A 17229-nucleotide genomic window follows, 5' to 3' on the forward strand; every position below is an offset into this window, starting at 1 on the left:
ACACCATGACACCACCAGCAGCCTGAACCACTGATACAAGGCAGGATGCTTTCATGCTGTTTAGGCCAAATTCTGACTCTAACATCTAACAATACAGCAAAAATAGAGCTGCTGTAGCTCGTGCACTTCAAGGTTCACCATGCTCTACACTCACAGATGCTCTTCTGCATACTGTGCTTTTAAAAAGTAGTTATTTGAGCTACTTTTGCCTTCACCTCGAAGCAGTCCGGTCTTTCCCCTCTGACCTCTGACATCAACGAGTCGTTTTCACCTGGATATTTTCTTTTCTGTAAACCCTGGAGATGGTTGTGCAGTAAAATCTCAGCAGTACCCCATCTGGCAACTATGCCATATTCAAAGTCAGTTGAATCACCAGTGTTACTCATTCTGATGCTCAGTTTGAAGGTACAGGAAGCAGATACAAAGAAAACATGAAGAATTAATCAAACATGATGTTTTTGTTGGAGTACCAGCAAAATAAAGAAGCAGAGAGGAAATTATTTGATTAACAGTTCAACAGTCTTTTGATTGATCAGGTTTCTTATTTTTTCTTTTTAAAGCAGTCAAAACAAATGAAGTGATTTTCACTATTTTTATTTAAAAAATCATAAAGTGAATTAAAATAAAAAAAAAGCAGACTGTAGTTCGTAAAGGTAATCTTTACCAGTGTGTGTGTGCTCGTTGATTGGATGAACGTCTCCTCCATATTTGACCAGCAGGTGGCGCTGAACACTCAAACCATCTGACAGGTGAGGTCCCACCAGCAGCCAATAGGAATGCTCCCTGCTCAACCTGGAGGATAAGGTTGTTCGTCTGTCCGTAGAGGAGGAGAGAGAGATGTCTCACTCTGACAGTTTCTCCGGAGCTCCTGGTGAGAGACCGTTTATGTCTCACACAGAAACCACCATCAACCAAACGGACCAATGAAAGGATCGCACCTGAGCGAGTGAATCCTGCTGATATAAAACTACTAAAAGCTACATGTCTGCGCTTTTTTTCCTGCTCGGATCAGACAGTTTTTATTTTTGAAATAAAAACAGTGTTTATGTAACAACACCCCAACAAATTATAAGAATAAGTCTGAGTTACGACTTTAAGGCATTATTCCATCTGCTGTTTGTGAGTCACTCAGGCACTGCTGTGTATTTTATTTAGATCAGTTACGGAGTTTCGACACAGCTATATGTTTAAAAATCAAATATATGAACACTAATATCCAGACCTCCCTCTCACCTGCCACCCTCTCCAGCTCTTCTATGATGACCCTGCGCAAATCACCCCAACTAGGAGTTATTTAGAAGATTCACTTTAAAGAAAACAAACTGGAGGCCCGATTAAAGTGGTGCCGCACCCTGGAGCCATGCCTTATCAGCATGGGCTTATCAGCAAGCACCTCGTGGCCACGACTTAACTCACGGAGCCTGGCTGGGGATAGCCCGAGTGAACTGCATAGGTCCACCCACCTGTGAGTACTGGCAGTCAAAATGGGGCTTATTTTATTTTATTTTATTATTTTACACAGAGAACCTGTACAGATGTATACAAAATCGCGAGTGTATATTTGTTCGGCTTTCTATTTTATTTTACAATACTTTTTTGGCACACGTGACCTTCCATAGATGGTCCTCCCTTCCTGCGCCCCGTTTTCTCCCACAGAGTGAGACCTCCTGCTCGCTGCTCCTGTCTCTGCAGCTGTAGTCGCTTCAGTTCCTGGACACCTCACATATTACACGAAGTATTCTTCTCCTCCTGATGATCCCGGTGGGTCCTCCGGTTGTTCCTCCGCAGCCTCTTCTCTCCTCCAGCCCAGTATTTGTCGGACGGCCCCGGCGCTTTAGGCCGCGCAGTACGCCGGAGAACGGGAGCTCCGGTGGGGTCTAAACTGAGAGCGTGGCTAGCTGGTGGGCTAGCGGAGTGTTAGCCGAGCAGGCAGCGGTGTAAAGGCTCGGTTCGTAGGGCAGCAAAGTTAGCGCAGCATGGCCGTGGGGAACCTCAGCAAGACGGGAGAGGAGAAGACAGCGAGCCGCGGTCAGAGTGAAGGTGAGCAGTCCTCGGAGGGAGAGCCGGGAGCTGGGATAACTTCACACGGCCCTCACGGCTCCGAGCCTGGGTCAGTGGGTGAATTAGACTTGGAGGGATTGAGCGTTTAAAAACAATGAAATTGAACTTAACATAAATTATTAAATATAATAAAGTTTCTAGGTCTGTTTTAGCAGAGCGGTGGAGGCTAGCTAACTACCTGCTAAGCCAACCAGAGTAAAGAGACTTAACGACGACTTTAAACTAGTTAACCAGAAAAGTTCAGCGGTTAGCTAGCTAGCTAATGCCGACAGTCAGGTGTTTATTAAATAAAACTTTAGGTGATTGTAAACGAGTGAAACATAAATAGTAGCCCCAGCAGGTAGCGGCTAACTCAGCAGCTAACTAGTCAGTGTCCGTTAATGGGCTCTTGCCTGGCTGCTAACGCTAACACACTGCCATGATCAAGGTGCAGTGTGAAGGTGTGTTAGTGAGCGACGGCTGGTGACGTGGACTTTTAGCCCAGCGGAGTTTGTGGTTTAAAACACACACTCGCCTATTCCTCTGCAGAGAACACACACTCTACTGTGCCCATTCCCCCCTCCCCTCCTTCTTAGTGTGTGTGTGTGCGCGCGCGCGCAGGCCGGGCCAGCCAGGGAGACTTCAGAGCCAGGTGTACTCAGGTAGAAACTTCCGGACACTCCCTTGGAGCAGCAGAGAACCCGTTCTAGCTGATAAACGGCTGTTTTCTAATCAGTTTAAAAATGCTGATATATGTCACACCTTTGGCACGCCTGAGTGGCTTCACACACATTAGGACAAGAAATAGACACAGCATGCAAACAGTCACCAGAAGAAGTTCCAGGGAGGAAAAACTGGTCCACTGTTTCGTACTTCCATAACAGACGCATGCTCCCACTGGGCCTCTGTGGTTTTACTGGTCTGCATGAAGCTGATATATTCATTACTCCATACACAGTAAAGCAGACAGCTGTGTGATGCTCTTGTTGAGTCTGTGCCATGAAGAATTAAGGCAGGTATGAATGTAAACGGGGGGTATTAGCAACCTGTGCTTAATAAAGAAGCTGTAATATGAGCTATAGAAGCTGAAGATGCTGTTTTAGTGGTGATGAGCAGATTTCTGTACCAAGTCTTGACTGCAGCTGTGACTTCACTGTTCACAGATGTTCTTACATTACTGCTAACTCAACTTTGGACTCCTGCGGGTTCAGAGGATGACAGATAGATTTGTCATAGATATAAGAGGAAGAGCAGGAGCATCTCTTGGTCCTGAAGGTGCAGAGCTACTTTGAAGTAAGGTGGTGGTGTTGGTGGTGCAGGACTCGACAGTGTGAGCTTTCACTCATGTCAGCACGCCAAGCAGGCTCAGTGTCTCTCAACAAGGTGAAGGTGATGCAGCCTTCCTCCTCTGCTGTTTCCCATGGCCATCTAATGGACCGCATTGGACCCTTTGACAGGCCGGTCTTGGCCCCCGTGCTGCATGTTTGACACCCCTACAGTACAGTGTTAAAGTTGCTTTTAGATGGAAGTAAAAGATAAGAAAGCTGCTGCTCCTGATAATCGATTGAGTGTATTGCTGATGGATAAAAACTTTGCACTGAGGTTTAATCTTCCATCAATGATAAACCGATCAGTCAGCCAGGGGTGGCTTTTTACAGGCTCATCACTTTTTTTAAACTTAACATGCTCTGCAGCATATGTTACCATGGTGATATACCACCCTTATTAGTTTTTTTTTTTGTTTTTTTGTTTGTTTTGGTTTATTAGTTCATTTTATTTGTTCGGTCCGCTCAAGTTCTGTTTGGTTTCTTTGTGGCCCACAAAATACCCCTGATGCAGTCACATGATCCTAAAGCAGAGCACCTAAACTTCGCTGCTCTTCTGTAAAATCTCTTCCTCGTATGAAAACTGTGTTGAACCTTATGGTGAACTCTTGTCCTGCAGTTAACAGACGGTTGAAGTACATCAGCCTGGCCGTGCTCGTGGTCCAGAATGCATCGCTCATCCTCAGCATCCGGTACGTCCGCACGTTGCCAGGCGACCGCTTCTTCACCACGTCGGCCGTGGTGATGGCGGAGGTCCTGAAGGTCCTGACGTGTCTGGTCATCATCCTACTGCAGAAGAGATGTGAGTTAATCCCACTGAGCTGCTTTCTTGGCTGTAGAGTTAGAAGAGTTAGTTGTAGCCTCGCAGGCTTTTGTCGCTGCTCTTGTTTGAAAAAACTGCATTAAAAAGCAGCTATTTTGATATAATTGATTAATCATCTTAAGGAACTCCAGACATTTTTTTTCCTAAACTATACATGCCAAGCTTCTCTTTGCAGTGTTCGATAGACAAAATAATTAATTTATTTTAGGAGATGATATGAAAATGAATTACTTGGTTAGTTACAGGAATATTCTTTGCTTGTAGGTGTGAGGGACGGCTTTAAATTCAAATAATAATTTTATTTGGGTGGAGGTAAAACAGCCCTGACCAACAAAGCAGCAGCTTCCTCGTGTTATAATTATTCATACTAAATAAATACTCCAAAAACTAGTATTTCCATTTAAAACTAACAAGGGCAATTATTTACATTTCATTATTTTAACCCCGTTTGGGTCTAAGATGCAAAGCAGCCTCCTGTCACTAGGTGGCAGCACCCCATCCCTCAATTTTGGGCCACTTACTCGAGCATGGTTTACTTTTTATTGCCCTACGCTGTCAGCATAGACCTGAGCTGTTTCGGAGGCTACGTTCAAAGATCAAAGGTCAGCAGGTACAACACCAGCCTTTAGCTCCGCCCCTTTCTCTCTGCAGTAAACGTGAAGGAGATGGTGTACTTCCTGATTGACGTCATCGTGGTTCAGTACAAAGACACTCTGAAGCTCGCCGTTCCTTCTCTCATCTACACTCTGCAGAACAACCTGCAGTACGTGGCCATCTCCAACCTGCCGGCCGCCACCTTCCAGGTCAGACCGCGTTCACAGAGAAGGCACTCGAACCCGCCTCGTCATGTCTGTTCTTATCGAAACAGCCGGGTGATTAAGCGGTTTGTCAATTGACTGAAAAATTTGGCATCTTATTATAAACTGAAAGGTTTAATCAAACCAATAACAATGTTATAGATCTGTTCTGTCATTTGATTCTAGTAGGATATAATTAATATTTAACATGAATGAAACTTCTAATAGTAATTTTATTTTATACTGTTCATATTTTTTGGCATTTTTCTGATATTTTAGGAACAATTTTCTTTACACATTTTTATCTCGAGCTGCCGAGTTCTTTAGTTTAGTACCTTTAATAACTTGTAAAACTTTTAATGCACAGATTCACAGACACTGAGATTTAATAAAGGCTTCAGATTTGTGTACATTCGATTAAACGCAGTTAAATGGTGGCTTCCTGTCCCTCCCTCAGGTGACATACCAGCTGAAGATCCTCACCACGGCTCTGTTCAGCGTGCTTATGCTCAGGAAGTCTCTGTCCAGAGTTCAGTGGATTTCTCTGCTGCTGCTGTTTGCTGGAGTCGCCATCGTGCAGGTGAGCTTCCACCACCTGCCGTTCCCCAGAAGCCCTGAAATTTAAGTTAAGAAATCAGGCGGCGTCTTTGTGTAGCCACAGTTCACAGAGAGGTTTATTAAGCGTCTCGGCATGTTTCTGTGGCTCCAACTTTTAATGCTGAAACAAGCTGCTGTGTTTGTGACGTAGGCGAGGTGACAGAGAGGGCAGGAAAATGTGGTTGAGGGGAGCGAACAGGGATGGGCGTAGTTAAGCTCTTCAGTCGTAATCGTGTGGGAACCTTTTAGGGACGATGTTCCCCGTAAACATGAAGCCCGGCTCGAACCGATGCTGACGCATTGATCGTCTCTCTGCAGGTGCAGCAGGAGGGCAACAAAGAGGCGTCGGTGAAGGACACCTCCAATCAGAACTACACCGTCGGCTTGGTTGCCGTGGTGATCAGCTGCTTGTCGTCGGGATTTGCCGGCGTATACTTTGAGAAGATCCTGAAGGGCAGCTCCGCCTCCGTGTGGGTGAGGAACGTGCAGCTGGGGATCTTCGGCACAGCGCTCGGGCTGCTGGGACTTTGGTGGAATGACGGCGCCGCCGTTGCCGAGCGCGGCTTCCTGTTCGGCTACACCAGCATGGTGTGGTGCGTCATCTTCAACCAGGCGTTCGGCGGGCTGCTGGTGGCCGTGGTGGTGAAGTACGCCGACAACATCCTCAAGGGCTTCGCCACCTCCTTCTCCATCATCGTCTCCACAGTGACATCCATCTACCTGTTCGGCTTCCACGTGGACATACTCTTCACTGCGGGGGCGGGGCTTGTCATCGGCGCAGTCTACATGTACAGCCTCCCCAAAGCGCCCGGCAGCTCGGCATCCCCGAGCTCCTCCTCCTCCTCGTCTTCCTCGTCCGAGAAGACGGACAGAGACGCCGAGATGGAGGCGTTTCTGCCAAAGTCAGTGCTGGTGAAGTGATTCCTGTTTCTCTCTGCTCTCTCTCTCTTTCGGGCATCTCACTTCCTGTGTGCTCTTGGTGGGGTCAGAGGTCAAACTGGGCATCTATCAGAAAGAAAGAGGTTCATCTGCTGCTCGCTCACCTGCTTCCTCACCCCTCTGACGGCCTCCCGAATCATCCTCCTCCTGACGTCCTGCTCGCCTTTTCCACACCTCCTCCTGCGCTCAGCCCTCCCTCCTGGCCTCCTTCTTTCCTTCACCTCCTAACTTCCTCGTCTCATTGGACTATAGGATACTGCACTTTCTTCTCCTCCTCCTTTCTCCTTTCTCTGCACCCCTGAACAAAAAACACACACCTCCTTGCTTCCTTTCTCCTCCTCCAGTAATGTAAAGGAGGAGAAGATGGCCTCCTCAGACCTAAAAACTAAACCACATGCATTGTGATGCAGAGGAGAGCTGCTCCCTCCTGTAACGTCCTCCTTTTTGGAGGATGAGAGGGTGAGGAAGGTTTGGGTTTTTACCCCTCTCTCCCTCTCTTCTATCCTGCTTTTTCCTCCTAATCACTAATCTCTCCTCTCTCCTCCTCAGAGCTCAGGGAGGCGTGTCTCCTCCCTCTGCTGTCCACATCACAACCTAACTGCTCAAAGCACAACGGCAGCAAGAGGAAGAGAAGGAGGAGGATGAGGAAGGAGCAGCAGAGTGTCAGAAACCCTCACCACCCTCAGTCTGTTTTCTCCTCTGCGGCGTCTCGCCGGCTCTGCCTTAAAACTCTTTAGTAAATGAAAAGAGAACCGCCTTACGCTGAATATCGATCATATGTTGATTATTGTTGTTGCTGGTGGAGGACAACGGCAACCGTAGCCTGATCGAAAGTTTTCACTGTGCAGCCCCCGTACATTTAAATTCCACCTTAAAACAGGAAAAAGGGACAGTTTCTATGGCAGCCCAAAGTGTTCAAGCAAAAATGTAACTTTGAATAAGTTCTTTACATGTTTGTATACAAAATTTACACAGAAGTAAAGTAGCTTGAAGTGATGTAAGAACTTTTCAAATTGAAAGCACATTTTTAACCTAAAGGAAGTTCAGTGTAAATTACAAGAATTTAAAATAAAAACGCAGCATTTGTAAATAAAAGTCACATAAATCGAAGCAGAATCAGAAAGTGACATTTAGAAAGATGAAGTGATAAAAGTGTCATTATGAAATGCATTTTTCCCTCAAGGAAGACAAAACCACAACATTTAATTAAATCCAGTCAAAAGGTAAATTAAAAAATCAACATTTTGAAACTTGAAAGTTATTTAGTCTTATTCTATTTTTCTGCAATAATCAGAAATGAACTAAAGTCATTTATCTGGGCTGTAATGAGTTTTTGGCTCATTTGTAGTCGTCTTCACGGCAGCTGGTATGTTGACTGTTCTTGACTAAAAAAGCTAAATATGTGGAGAAAACATAGTAATAATGACTAAAACCATAAATAACTCTTTGCTTTTGTTCAGACCTTCCTTTTTTGTCTCTAATTCTGAAGTTCTCTCAGAAGTCTGCTTCCTGTTTGCCGTCGTTGTTGCCCGTTTACTTTTCTCGGCTGCACAGTGAAAACCTCCGGGGTAAATCGTTGCTCCTCCGGGTGCGTCTCCGCTGAGGGACTGTTTGTGTTGGTGCCTTTTCTCCTCATCTGTACAGAAGCCATACGACTGTGTTGGTGTAAAGTTTGCAGTGTACAGTTACGGGACTCTCCGGGAGGCTTTGCTTTATCTGCAGCTCCCGTGTCGGCGGGAGCGGGGAATGTGCTCGTTGATTGGAGCACCTTTAAACTACGATCATAGCGTGATGTTTGTTTGTTTTTGCCAAAATGTCCTGCCGCAGGCGTCTTGTTGAAGAAGGCGTCCTGCGGTGGCGTCCTGAATGTTTTTTCTGCTCCTCCTGTTTGTCTCGATCACGTCGAGGCAGTCGTGGATTTTTATTTTTGTGTGTGTGTCCGAGCTGCTTCTCGGTGTTTACGTTGTTCAGCTTTGGGAGGAGAGGTTGAGTCGTTTTGGTCTCCTGATCTCTGCAGCAGGTTAAGATTCTGTGATTACAGTAAGTTTTGTTTTTCCTCACATCCACCACCGTCACCGTGTAGCAGTTTGCCCCTGTTGTTGTTTATTTAAATCCTGCCAGCACTTGATTTAACCCCGTCTCTTCACGCTGGCCTGTTTGAGCCCCCGATTGGACTGATTGATCTGTTAACACTCTGTTATAAGCCAATTACATTAGCCATCAAAGCACCTGTGTGGATGGTTTAAAGTTGGAGTAAAGAAAAAGCTCTAAATTAAAAAGGAGCTGGAAGGAAAGCTGGCTGTGTGCAGATAAAATGCTCCATCTTTAATGTTTTTATACAGGCACAGCATTTACTGAACTACATTTCATTTAAAGCAGTTTACAGGTTATTATTGAAAATATAAATCTACTAATAAATCTTGTCGATTAAGCAGCTTAGCATAAGTTTCCGTGTGAAGTGAGATGGTCTGCACTTCAGGCTCTTGTCACCACAGCACTGTAACTACAGCTCGTGACAAACCAAACTGCAGGAACTGTTACTGCTGCTTGTATGAAGCACTATAACTGTTTCAGGCTTCATAATACACTATACATATATGCAGTGGGATCTGGTTATGGATGGAGATGATTGAAGGCCGCTGCTCTCACGAGTCAGCACTGAAGTCATGTTAACACCACCCACCACTACTTTGGGCTGCAGCAGCGCCCCATCGCTCTCTGTGCAGCAGGAAGTGGATAAAAAGGGGAAAGGGAGATGGATGCTAGCAGGCATCTGTCATGCTCGGCTGTGTCAGAGTAAACACGTATAACCAAATAAACTGCGTGACAGGCCTGTGGATGCTAACCTGCCTGAGGGGAAGGTGCACTCTGCACATTAATCTGGCTTCGTGTGCGTGTGTGCGTGTGTGGCGTTAAAGTGCCACACATAAGGGGCGAATGTAAGTGCGTCTTAGATTCGTTGTGCGTTCCTCACAGCAGCTCTGCAGATCTGTACAAGCTTCTTACTTAAAAAGAGTTGGGGGTTTTTTTTTCCCCTGTAGAATATTTTTCTTGAAAATGTTGCCAGTTTGGACTAAAGAAGTAGTTCGAGTTCTCCTCACTTACAGTTAAACCACTCATCTGTAGTGATGACAAACCCTCAAATACAAGTTCACTAACTGAACTTCTGATAGATGTTTTTATTGTGTCAGGAAAAAAACCCTAAATTAAACCTAAAGTGGGATAAATGTAGCTCACAGTTTAACATTTAGATTTAGTCTCTTTATTTCATGAGTTTGTGTAAAAACTCGCCCGGTGATCAAGAAACTGACCTGAGGACGGAGAAACAAGGAGACACAAACATGAAGCAAAATCTCCCAAAGCATAAAAATGAACATTTTTTCTGATTTCTTATCATAATGATTGAAGGCTCTTTTTCTGTTTTCAGTGTGAGATTATCGAAATCAAACTGTGAAGGGACAAAAAATGTTACGTTTATTTTCAGTTTTTGTAAAACAAGCAAACAAAAAACCTCCAGCTGACACTTTCTCTCTGGAAGTCTGAAACGAATATCTATGATAAATAATAATATATAAGCTGTTTTTATTTAATGTGGGAATCTTTGGGGTGGTGGTGAATGAAAGGAAGAGGAAACCCAGCAGGAAGCTTCAGATCTCAGCCAGAAGAAGCTTTTTGTTCGAAACTCTTCTTATGGTAATGACATGAATTTCTTGAGAAAATGAGTCCTTTGAGTTCTGTGCGGCTAATAAAGGATCGTTTCTGCACTTAGTAAATGTTATGAATTTTAAATTGTAGATGATCATTTTAATCTCAATCTGACATTAAAATGTCCTTATGTAGACATAACAGCTGATTTATATCACAGGAATTATGATGGGATGTTTATTTTTCATTAAACATCACATCATAAACTTTACATCTTTTTTTTCATCAAAGTTTTCTAATGAAAATATAAAATTTAATCCCAATTTTCTCTCTTGCAGTGGCTTTTTTCACCTTTTTAGAATAACACAACAGAACCTTTTTTCAGACTTTATTCTTCTTTATTCCCTCGAGGTAGAAACGATGATAAACATCTACCTCTGCTCTGTAAATAATCCTGTCACAACTTACAGATTCATAGAAAAATAACTTGTCGTTTGTTCCTCTTTACGTTTACTTTACCTTATTTTTCTCTACATAAAAACTAAAATATTGCAAATTATATTAAATTTATTTTATATAGAAAATGATATTGATACAGGCTGATATCACTTTATTTAATTACATGAAAATCCATATTTATTTTATTTTGTTTGATTTTGTTTAAGCACACGTTGAAATGCAGATAGTTGAACTTCAGTTTCCAGCTTTTCTCTCGGCTGACGCTCTGCAGCGCCTCCTGCTGGCAGTTTCAAACCAGATCCTCGGATCAGATCCTGCTGCGGTTGTTTTCCGAGGTTTGTTTGTCCTCGGTGGAGATCTGCCTACAGGATCTGGTTTAGTTTCATCTTCCTGTTGGTTTGACTTTGTGTGAAATCTGTGTGAGCGGGTTTCATCTCTGATCTGTTTGCACGTGATTGTTGATTTGTATCAATGCCTCTGAATTTGTACATACTTCCTTTGGTAAAAGTTTTATATAAATGGAGACATGGACTAAAAACTGTGCAGTTTGTCTTAATTTAAAGATCAGTGATAGTGAACGACACACAGTGTCTCCTCTCAGGTTCGAGAGAGACTATTTCTGAAAGTATTGGGAAAACTTCGGGAAAAAATCTGGGAATTTAGAAGATAAAATTGTGTAGAAAAAAAAAATCCTGGACTTCACAAGTCTTTAATCCTCCGTGGGAGTCGGCAGATAAGGTGTGATATTCCAACTTTTTTCTTCAAATATGGAGACTTTATTCTTCTTTCTCCCAGTTTTTTCCCAACAGTGCTCCCGATACTCCAGTTAGGAGAAGAATTAGTGTTCGGTCTTCTGGAAATCCTCTGTAAAGTAACCCAGCTCTGTCAACGAGAGGGAACAGAGCCCTTACAAGATCACAGGGAAAACGACGAATATGAGACGCTGGTTTAAACATAGATATTAATATAGAATCTCTTTCTAATCTTTTTTCCTGCAACTTTCTTTCTAGTTTATTACTTTTGGATATTTTGAGGGTTTTTACAGCGTATATTTTTTTTAAACAATATTTAGTTTCATACATTTAAACATTATAAAAGTTATCAGAAGTGATCACTCTCTTTATATGGACTTGTGGTAATCCACAAAGTTTAAGGGGGAAAAAATCAACTTTCAAAGCATAACAAGGGTCGGAGGAATCGGGTTTGGTTAGATCGACGAAACTTTAACAGGCTAAAGAATTTTGTTCGTCCTTCAGTATAATGATTGTTTTTTCTGGTAGCGCTAAAAACACCGACTGTCCAGGAGATAAGTGACGTTTTTTTAGAACTCTTATTGTTAAAGCCTCCTGTAACAGTAATGTTGTGTAACTGTAACTTATTATTTTACCTGTAATCTGTTTTTACGTACAGCTGAGACTCCGTTACATGTAATCTATTATATAAGCTACGTCCTGCAGCGTCGTCCTGCTGTATCATCAAGCTAAAAGAAAACTAACTCATTTGTACCTTATACACTTACAAGCCACTTTATTAGGTATACCCTGCTAATACTAGGTTACTTCCAGAATTGCTCTAATGCTTCATGGCAGAGATTCAGGAACACTACTCGGAGACTTTGGTCCGTATGGACGTGACGGCATCGCTCGGCTTCGCACGCGTGATGTGAATCTCCCGTTGCACCATATTTGATCGGGATCAGGTGACTGCACAGGCCGTTTGAGTGCGTCGTTATGTTCAAGAAACGACTTTGAGATGATCTGATCTGACATGGTGTGCGATCCTGCTGGAAGCAGCCATCTAAAGATGGAGCACTGTGGCCATAAAGGGATGGAGATGGTCAGCAGCAGTGCTCGGGCAGACTGTGGGATGTTTGTGTGGGAAAATCCAGCAGATCATCAGATTTTTAGAAATACTCACACCAGCTGGTCTGGCACAGAGTCACTTACTTCCCCTTTCTTCTTCACTCTGATGCTCAGTTTGAACTTCAGCGGGTCGTGTTGATCATGTCTAATTTCACTGCGTCGCTGCTACGTGATTGGCTAATTACATATTTATGTTAACAAGCAGTTGAACGGTTGTCCTGATAAATGGCGAGGATAGCACGCTAATGAGTCAGCAGGCCTTCAGTTAACGAGAACCCATTTGAACCACTGACTGCTTATTTAGATAAAACATTATTACAAAAAATAATTAGAATTGTTTTTGATGTTTGAGGTTACCTTCACGTTTTTATGTAAAAATGAAGAATTTTTTACATTTGCTTTTAAACATTTCCATTTTGAAATCATAAAAATGTTCCAGAATGATCTTGAAGTGTTCACAGGTGAACATTTCTCATTTCCAGCTTTATGTTTTTATTTTGGGACTCAAAATGATCCTTTTTTGTCCCTTTACTCATCCTTAATGTGGCCTCAGTTCCTCCTCTCTCTGAAGCCATTTAAGCTCCCTCTCCTTAAGGCGAGCACCCCCCCCATCCCCAGAAGCCAACTTTCCCTTCTCATTGGCCAGCTTTTGGAAGCCTGCAGAGGGGGCTCTACTTAGTGCCTGTAAGCTGTGAGCAGATGAACACTTAGTAACAAGCTGACAGCATTTTGTTACAAATGCAGCAAAACAGTTTGAAGCCCGAGCTTTTGGCTCATAGAGATTTCTTTTATACACTTTTATGTAATTACTAGAAACTTTGACCATGTTTAATATGAACATTCAACAGAAAACAAGGTCAAACACGATTCCTCATTAAGTAAAGCTTAAATACTGCAGTGCCCCTGTGATGTGATGACTGGAAGATTTGAAACATCCAGCGTGTGCTGTAGCAGCCAGGGTGATGTCTTTATCTAACCTCCTTTCCTCCTCCTCCTCCTCCTCCTCCTCCTCCTCCTCCTCCTGCTGTATCTGTTCTGTAGGTGTGCAGGTAAAGAGAAAGGATCCTGAGATGGACCCCTGCCACCTCCTGCCTGCTGAGATCCACACATTTTAGAGTACACCCAGTTTCACTCAGAACCACAGCACTCCTCCTGCGTCTGCTGCACTAAAGCTAAAGTACTGTAGTCACAAATATTCTTCTAATAGTTTTCAGCTGCCTCTCAGAAAGAAAACACTCCAGCACGCACCATTAGGGGCTTATTTGCATTTAACACAACAAGCACACTCCAACAGCCGATAATGAACAACAGATCTTTGGTTCGTCACGCTGTGACACTCATCCATATTTTTTTATTCAGCATTATTTTAAAGATTTCAGGAGCCAAAGAATAAAACTGAGGTGACAGACTGAATTAAAATGAATTGATTTCAAAGTAAAGGTTTGCTGAGGCAACTCTGGATTTCAAATAAAAGCTAAAAAATAACCAAAAACCAAAAAGCATTTCCTCCAGGAAAGAAAAACCTAGCAAAACCTATTTTTAAAAAAAGAAATCTAAAGGGAAGATTATGACACTAAATCAAAAATACTAAATACTAATATTAAATAAACACTAACACAAATTTTTTTAAAAATCCTTTATTTTTTAAATGCAGCGGCCTATATTATTTTAAAATAAAATTATTTGTCATTGTTTATAAATCTGACAAATTCTTCTTTTTTTTATTTTATTAAGTAAATTTCATTGTAGTATTTAAAATTTAATAAAGAAAATAAGTTTAATATTGGTGATTTCAAAGCCGATGACTGAACATTTAGTGTATTTAAACTTGAAAAATCACCAAAGTTCTTTTAGAATAAAATATCATTATATAAAAAATCACAAAGATACAGGATATGAAGGAACAACATAAAACAAAATGTTATACTTGAATGACTGATTAGGGATTCATTCAGGCTTCGGGTACAGAGGGAAGCTGAATGGTTTGTAATGACGACGTTTGTTTGATCGTGACCAAAAGACTCGTTTTTAGGATGTGCTGGAAAGAGTTTCAGCTGATCGAAGCATAAAAACTGAAAACGTTTCCCGTGTGCTCGGTTTGAACCGACTCGCAGTGATCGTTTGATAAAACAGGAAATATGAGTTAAAAAAGCAGCTCATAGACAGAAGAGAAAACCATTTCTGTTGAATCAGATGCCAACATGAGTACAATAAACACTCCTGGTAACCGTGAGAACGTCTCTCACCATCAACATGTCAAACGTCTTTTTGAAGTCGCTGGCGTTCATGCACAGAACGCCTCTCTGCTGACTCCTGCCGCTGCCGCCTCACCTTCAAACAGCAAAACAAACTGTTTAGGAAGGATGTGTCATTCACGTCACAGCTACACAGAAACCTTCTGTTTAAATACTGCCACCTTGTGGTGGAGGTTTTTCATTGAATGTTGCTGAGGATTTCTACGAAAAGTGCCTTTAAGTGACCGTTTACAGTGTTTCCTCCTCAACGTACGACAGTATTTTATGTTTAACAGCTAAAAATTCGACATGTTGTGATTGTGATCGTATTTGATTCTGTGCCTTAAAGATTTCTCTTTTTTCTGAGATAAAGAAAAAGGAGACCTGTTCTGCTTTTTTCCCTATTTCATGTCATTTAAAATGATCCAAATGCCACATGCTGAAGTCCTGTGTGCCGCTCTGAACACTTCCAGCTTTTTAGTGCACCTCACACATTCTTAGTCCTTCCTCTCAATAGGCTTCCTGAAGTTGACCAATCAGGAGAAACCAAGCTTCTTGGGTTTTTCAAACAGAAAATGAGCTGAGTGGGCAGTGTAAAGCAAAGATGAATTATTTTATGTGAATCATGCAAAGCTACTCTGATAGAGTTCCAGAATAAAAGCTGGAAATGAGCAGAACAGGTCCTCTTAGAGAGAGAGATCTGAAACTCTTGAGGCCATCAGTTTGAATTCTGTGAAGTGTTTTCGTACTAACTGATGTTTCCGTTTTTTAAGATATGACAGAAAAATGTTTAAAAGAAAATAATCTTTGTGAAATTAAACCGATGAAAACATTCAGTGCCTGTTCATTTCTGATTCCAGAAAAAAAGGATGATCTGTTGTTAAAGTTCACAGTCAGTTTTATAAACAGGTCCAGTGTTTTTTAGAGGCTCAGAAATATTTGGGAAAAGTCTAGAAGCCTCCACCCTGGAGATGCTCGCCCTGGTGGTTTGATCAGATCATGAGCCGTGTCTCGTCTCTTCTCTTCTCTTCTCTTCTCTTCTCTTCTCTTCTCTTCTCTTCTCAGTATTGTCCTCGTTTTCATTCAGTTCATTCATCCACAGATTTTTTTTTTCCAGAGCTGTCCCGGCTCGTTAAAATGTTTTTCTGTGATGTTTGTTCTCGAGTGTAACCGGTGGTTTGCACCGTTTCACAAACCCTCTGTATTTCCTGTATTCATGAAGGCATCTCAAAGGTGCTCGTCTTGATTGATTGATTGATTGATTGATTTAAAGTCCTCTGAGGCCGAGCACAGAGGCAGATTCACCAGCTAGTGTATTTTTCCTGTTTATGAGAAACAGAAACTTGAGCTTAACGAAATTTAATCAGCCCAGATTTGCTCAGTATAGGTACAGTTAGACTTTGTGGAAATGTAATACCTGGAGTTTGACATGTAATTTGTCTCAGAACCACTGAGGGGCGACAGAGGACTTTTCTTGAAAGGGAATGAGGCGCTGGAACAGGTTAGGATGATGACCTTTGGAGATTCAGCTCCTCACTGCAACATGAATCCAGATTTTTATCAAAAATGGAAACTTAAACAAATTGAACCGAGTCGCTTTCTCATCTGGACTGTGGCTGAATCTGTGGGAAGCTTTATAAAAGCCGGGTATTAGGACAAGCCACGGTTTGTATTAGGTCAGGGGTGGGCGACTCCAGGCCTTGAGGGCCAGTGTTCTGCAGGTTTTAGATATTACCCTGGGTCAGCACACCTGAATGAAATGATTAGTTCATTCCAAAGCCTCTGGAGAACTTCAGGACATGTTGAGGAGGTCATTCAGCCATTTGAATCAGCTGTGTTGGATCAAGGACACATCTAAAACCTGCAGGACAGGCCTGGAGTTGCTCACCCCTGTGTTAGGTGGTAGCCAAGACCTCCTGGGGGATCATATAAAGCCGTTAATTTAAACGTTTTACATAAAAACAGTTCCTGGTAAAAAGGAAAGGTAACTTTTTTTAAGATCACAGCAAGTTGACTGACTTGATTGACAAAATACCCTCTGTCATTTTTATGCAAATATAACAACAAGAAAAAAACGTTGAAGCGACACATATTTATCTTCAGACATCTCATGCTGTTCATCATCTGTTTTTAAATGAGGTCATCATTTTCAGAATGGTCTTCTCTCCGCTGGAACGAAGGAGCAGAGCATCTCTAAGCCCAGATCTCGTCAAACATGGAGCAGACACACTACAGCAGCAGAAGACCACACTGGGAGCTAAAAACAGGAAAAACATTTCCTGTTGCTCACCATGTCCACCCCTTTATGACGGCAGCGTACCGTCCTGTGATGGCTGCAGGATGACGCTCACAAAAAACTCAAAACTCAAATCATCTCAAACCGTTTTCTTGAACATGACGAAGAGTTCACTGTACTCAAATGGTCACTAGAAGTCCAATTTATATAATAATATTTACCCCAAAAGTTGATTCTGTTCATCTGGACGTAGCGTTCTCAGTGGGAGAAAC

The 17229-nt window shown here is 42.4% G+C and overlaps 1 protein-coding gene across 3 annotated transcripts; it reads left to right on the plus strand.

Annotated features, from left to right (window-relative positions):
• The first annotated feature begins 1415 nt into the window (after positions 1-1415).
• slc35a2 (solute carrier family 35 member 2) lies at positions 1416-15557 on the plus strand. Of its 3 annotated transcripts, XM_005477849.4 has the most exons (7): positions 1416-1465; positions 1657-2040; positions 3985-4167; positions 4840-4991; positions 5443-5565; positions 5901-6484; positions 7071-11163. In XM_005477849.4, the coding sequence occupies exons 2-7, from the start codon at positions 1977-1979 to the stop codon at positions 7117-7119; spliced, it is 1155 nt and encodes a 384-aa protein (XP_005477906.1). In that variant the 5' UTR covers positions 1416-1465; positions 1657-1976; the 3' UTR covers positions 7120-11163. The 3 variants fall into 3 exon arrangements, 2 of the variants coding, with proteins under 2 accessions (XP_005477906.1, XP_005477907.1); XM_005477850.4 differs by lacking the exons at positions 1416-1465; positions 7071-11163 and adding an exon at positions 13529-15557 and having other exon boundaries at positions 1528-2040; XR_003215697.1 differs by lacking the exon at positions 1416-1465 and having other exon boundaries at positions 1529-2040; positions 5901-6980.
• Positions 15558-17229: the final 1672 nt, after the last annotated feature.

The sequence above is a fragment of the Oreochromis niloticus genome, linkage group LG20 (assembly GCF_001858045.2).
Source record: "Oreochromis niloticus isolate F11D_XX linkage group LG20, O_niloticus_UMD_NMBU, whole genome shotgun sequence".
Classification (NCBI taxonomy): Eukaryota; Metazoa; Chordata; class Actinopteri; order Cichliformes; family Cichlidae; genus Oreochromis; species Oreochromis niloticus.

What these genes read in the sequence shown, in the direction of transcription:
- slc35a2 (XM_005477849.4), top strand. Translation starts at nt 1,977, where the DNA reads ATGGCCGTGGGGAACCTCAGCAAGACGGGAGAGGAGAAGACAGCGAGC. An exon ending in GAGCCGCGGTCAGAGTGAAG is followed by an intron (nt 2,041 to 3,984) that starts GTGAGCAGTCCT and finishes CTTGTCCTGCAG; the next exon opens with TTAACAGACGGTTGAAGTAC. An exon ending in CATCCTACTGCAGAAGAGAT is followed by an intron (nt 4,168 to 4,839) that starts GTGAGTTAATCC and finishes TTCTCTCTGCAG; the next exon opens with TAAACGTGAAGGAGATGGTG.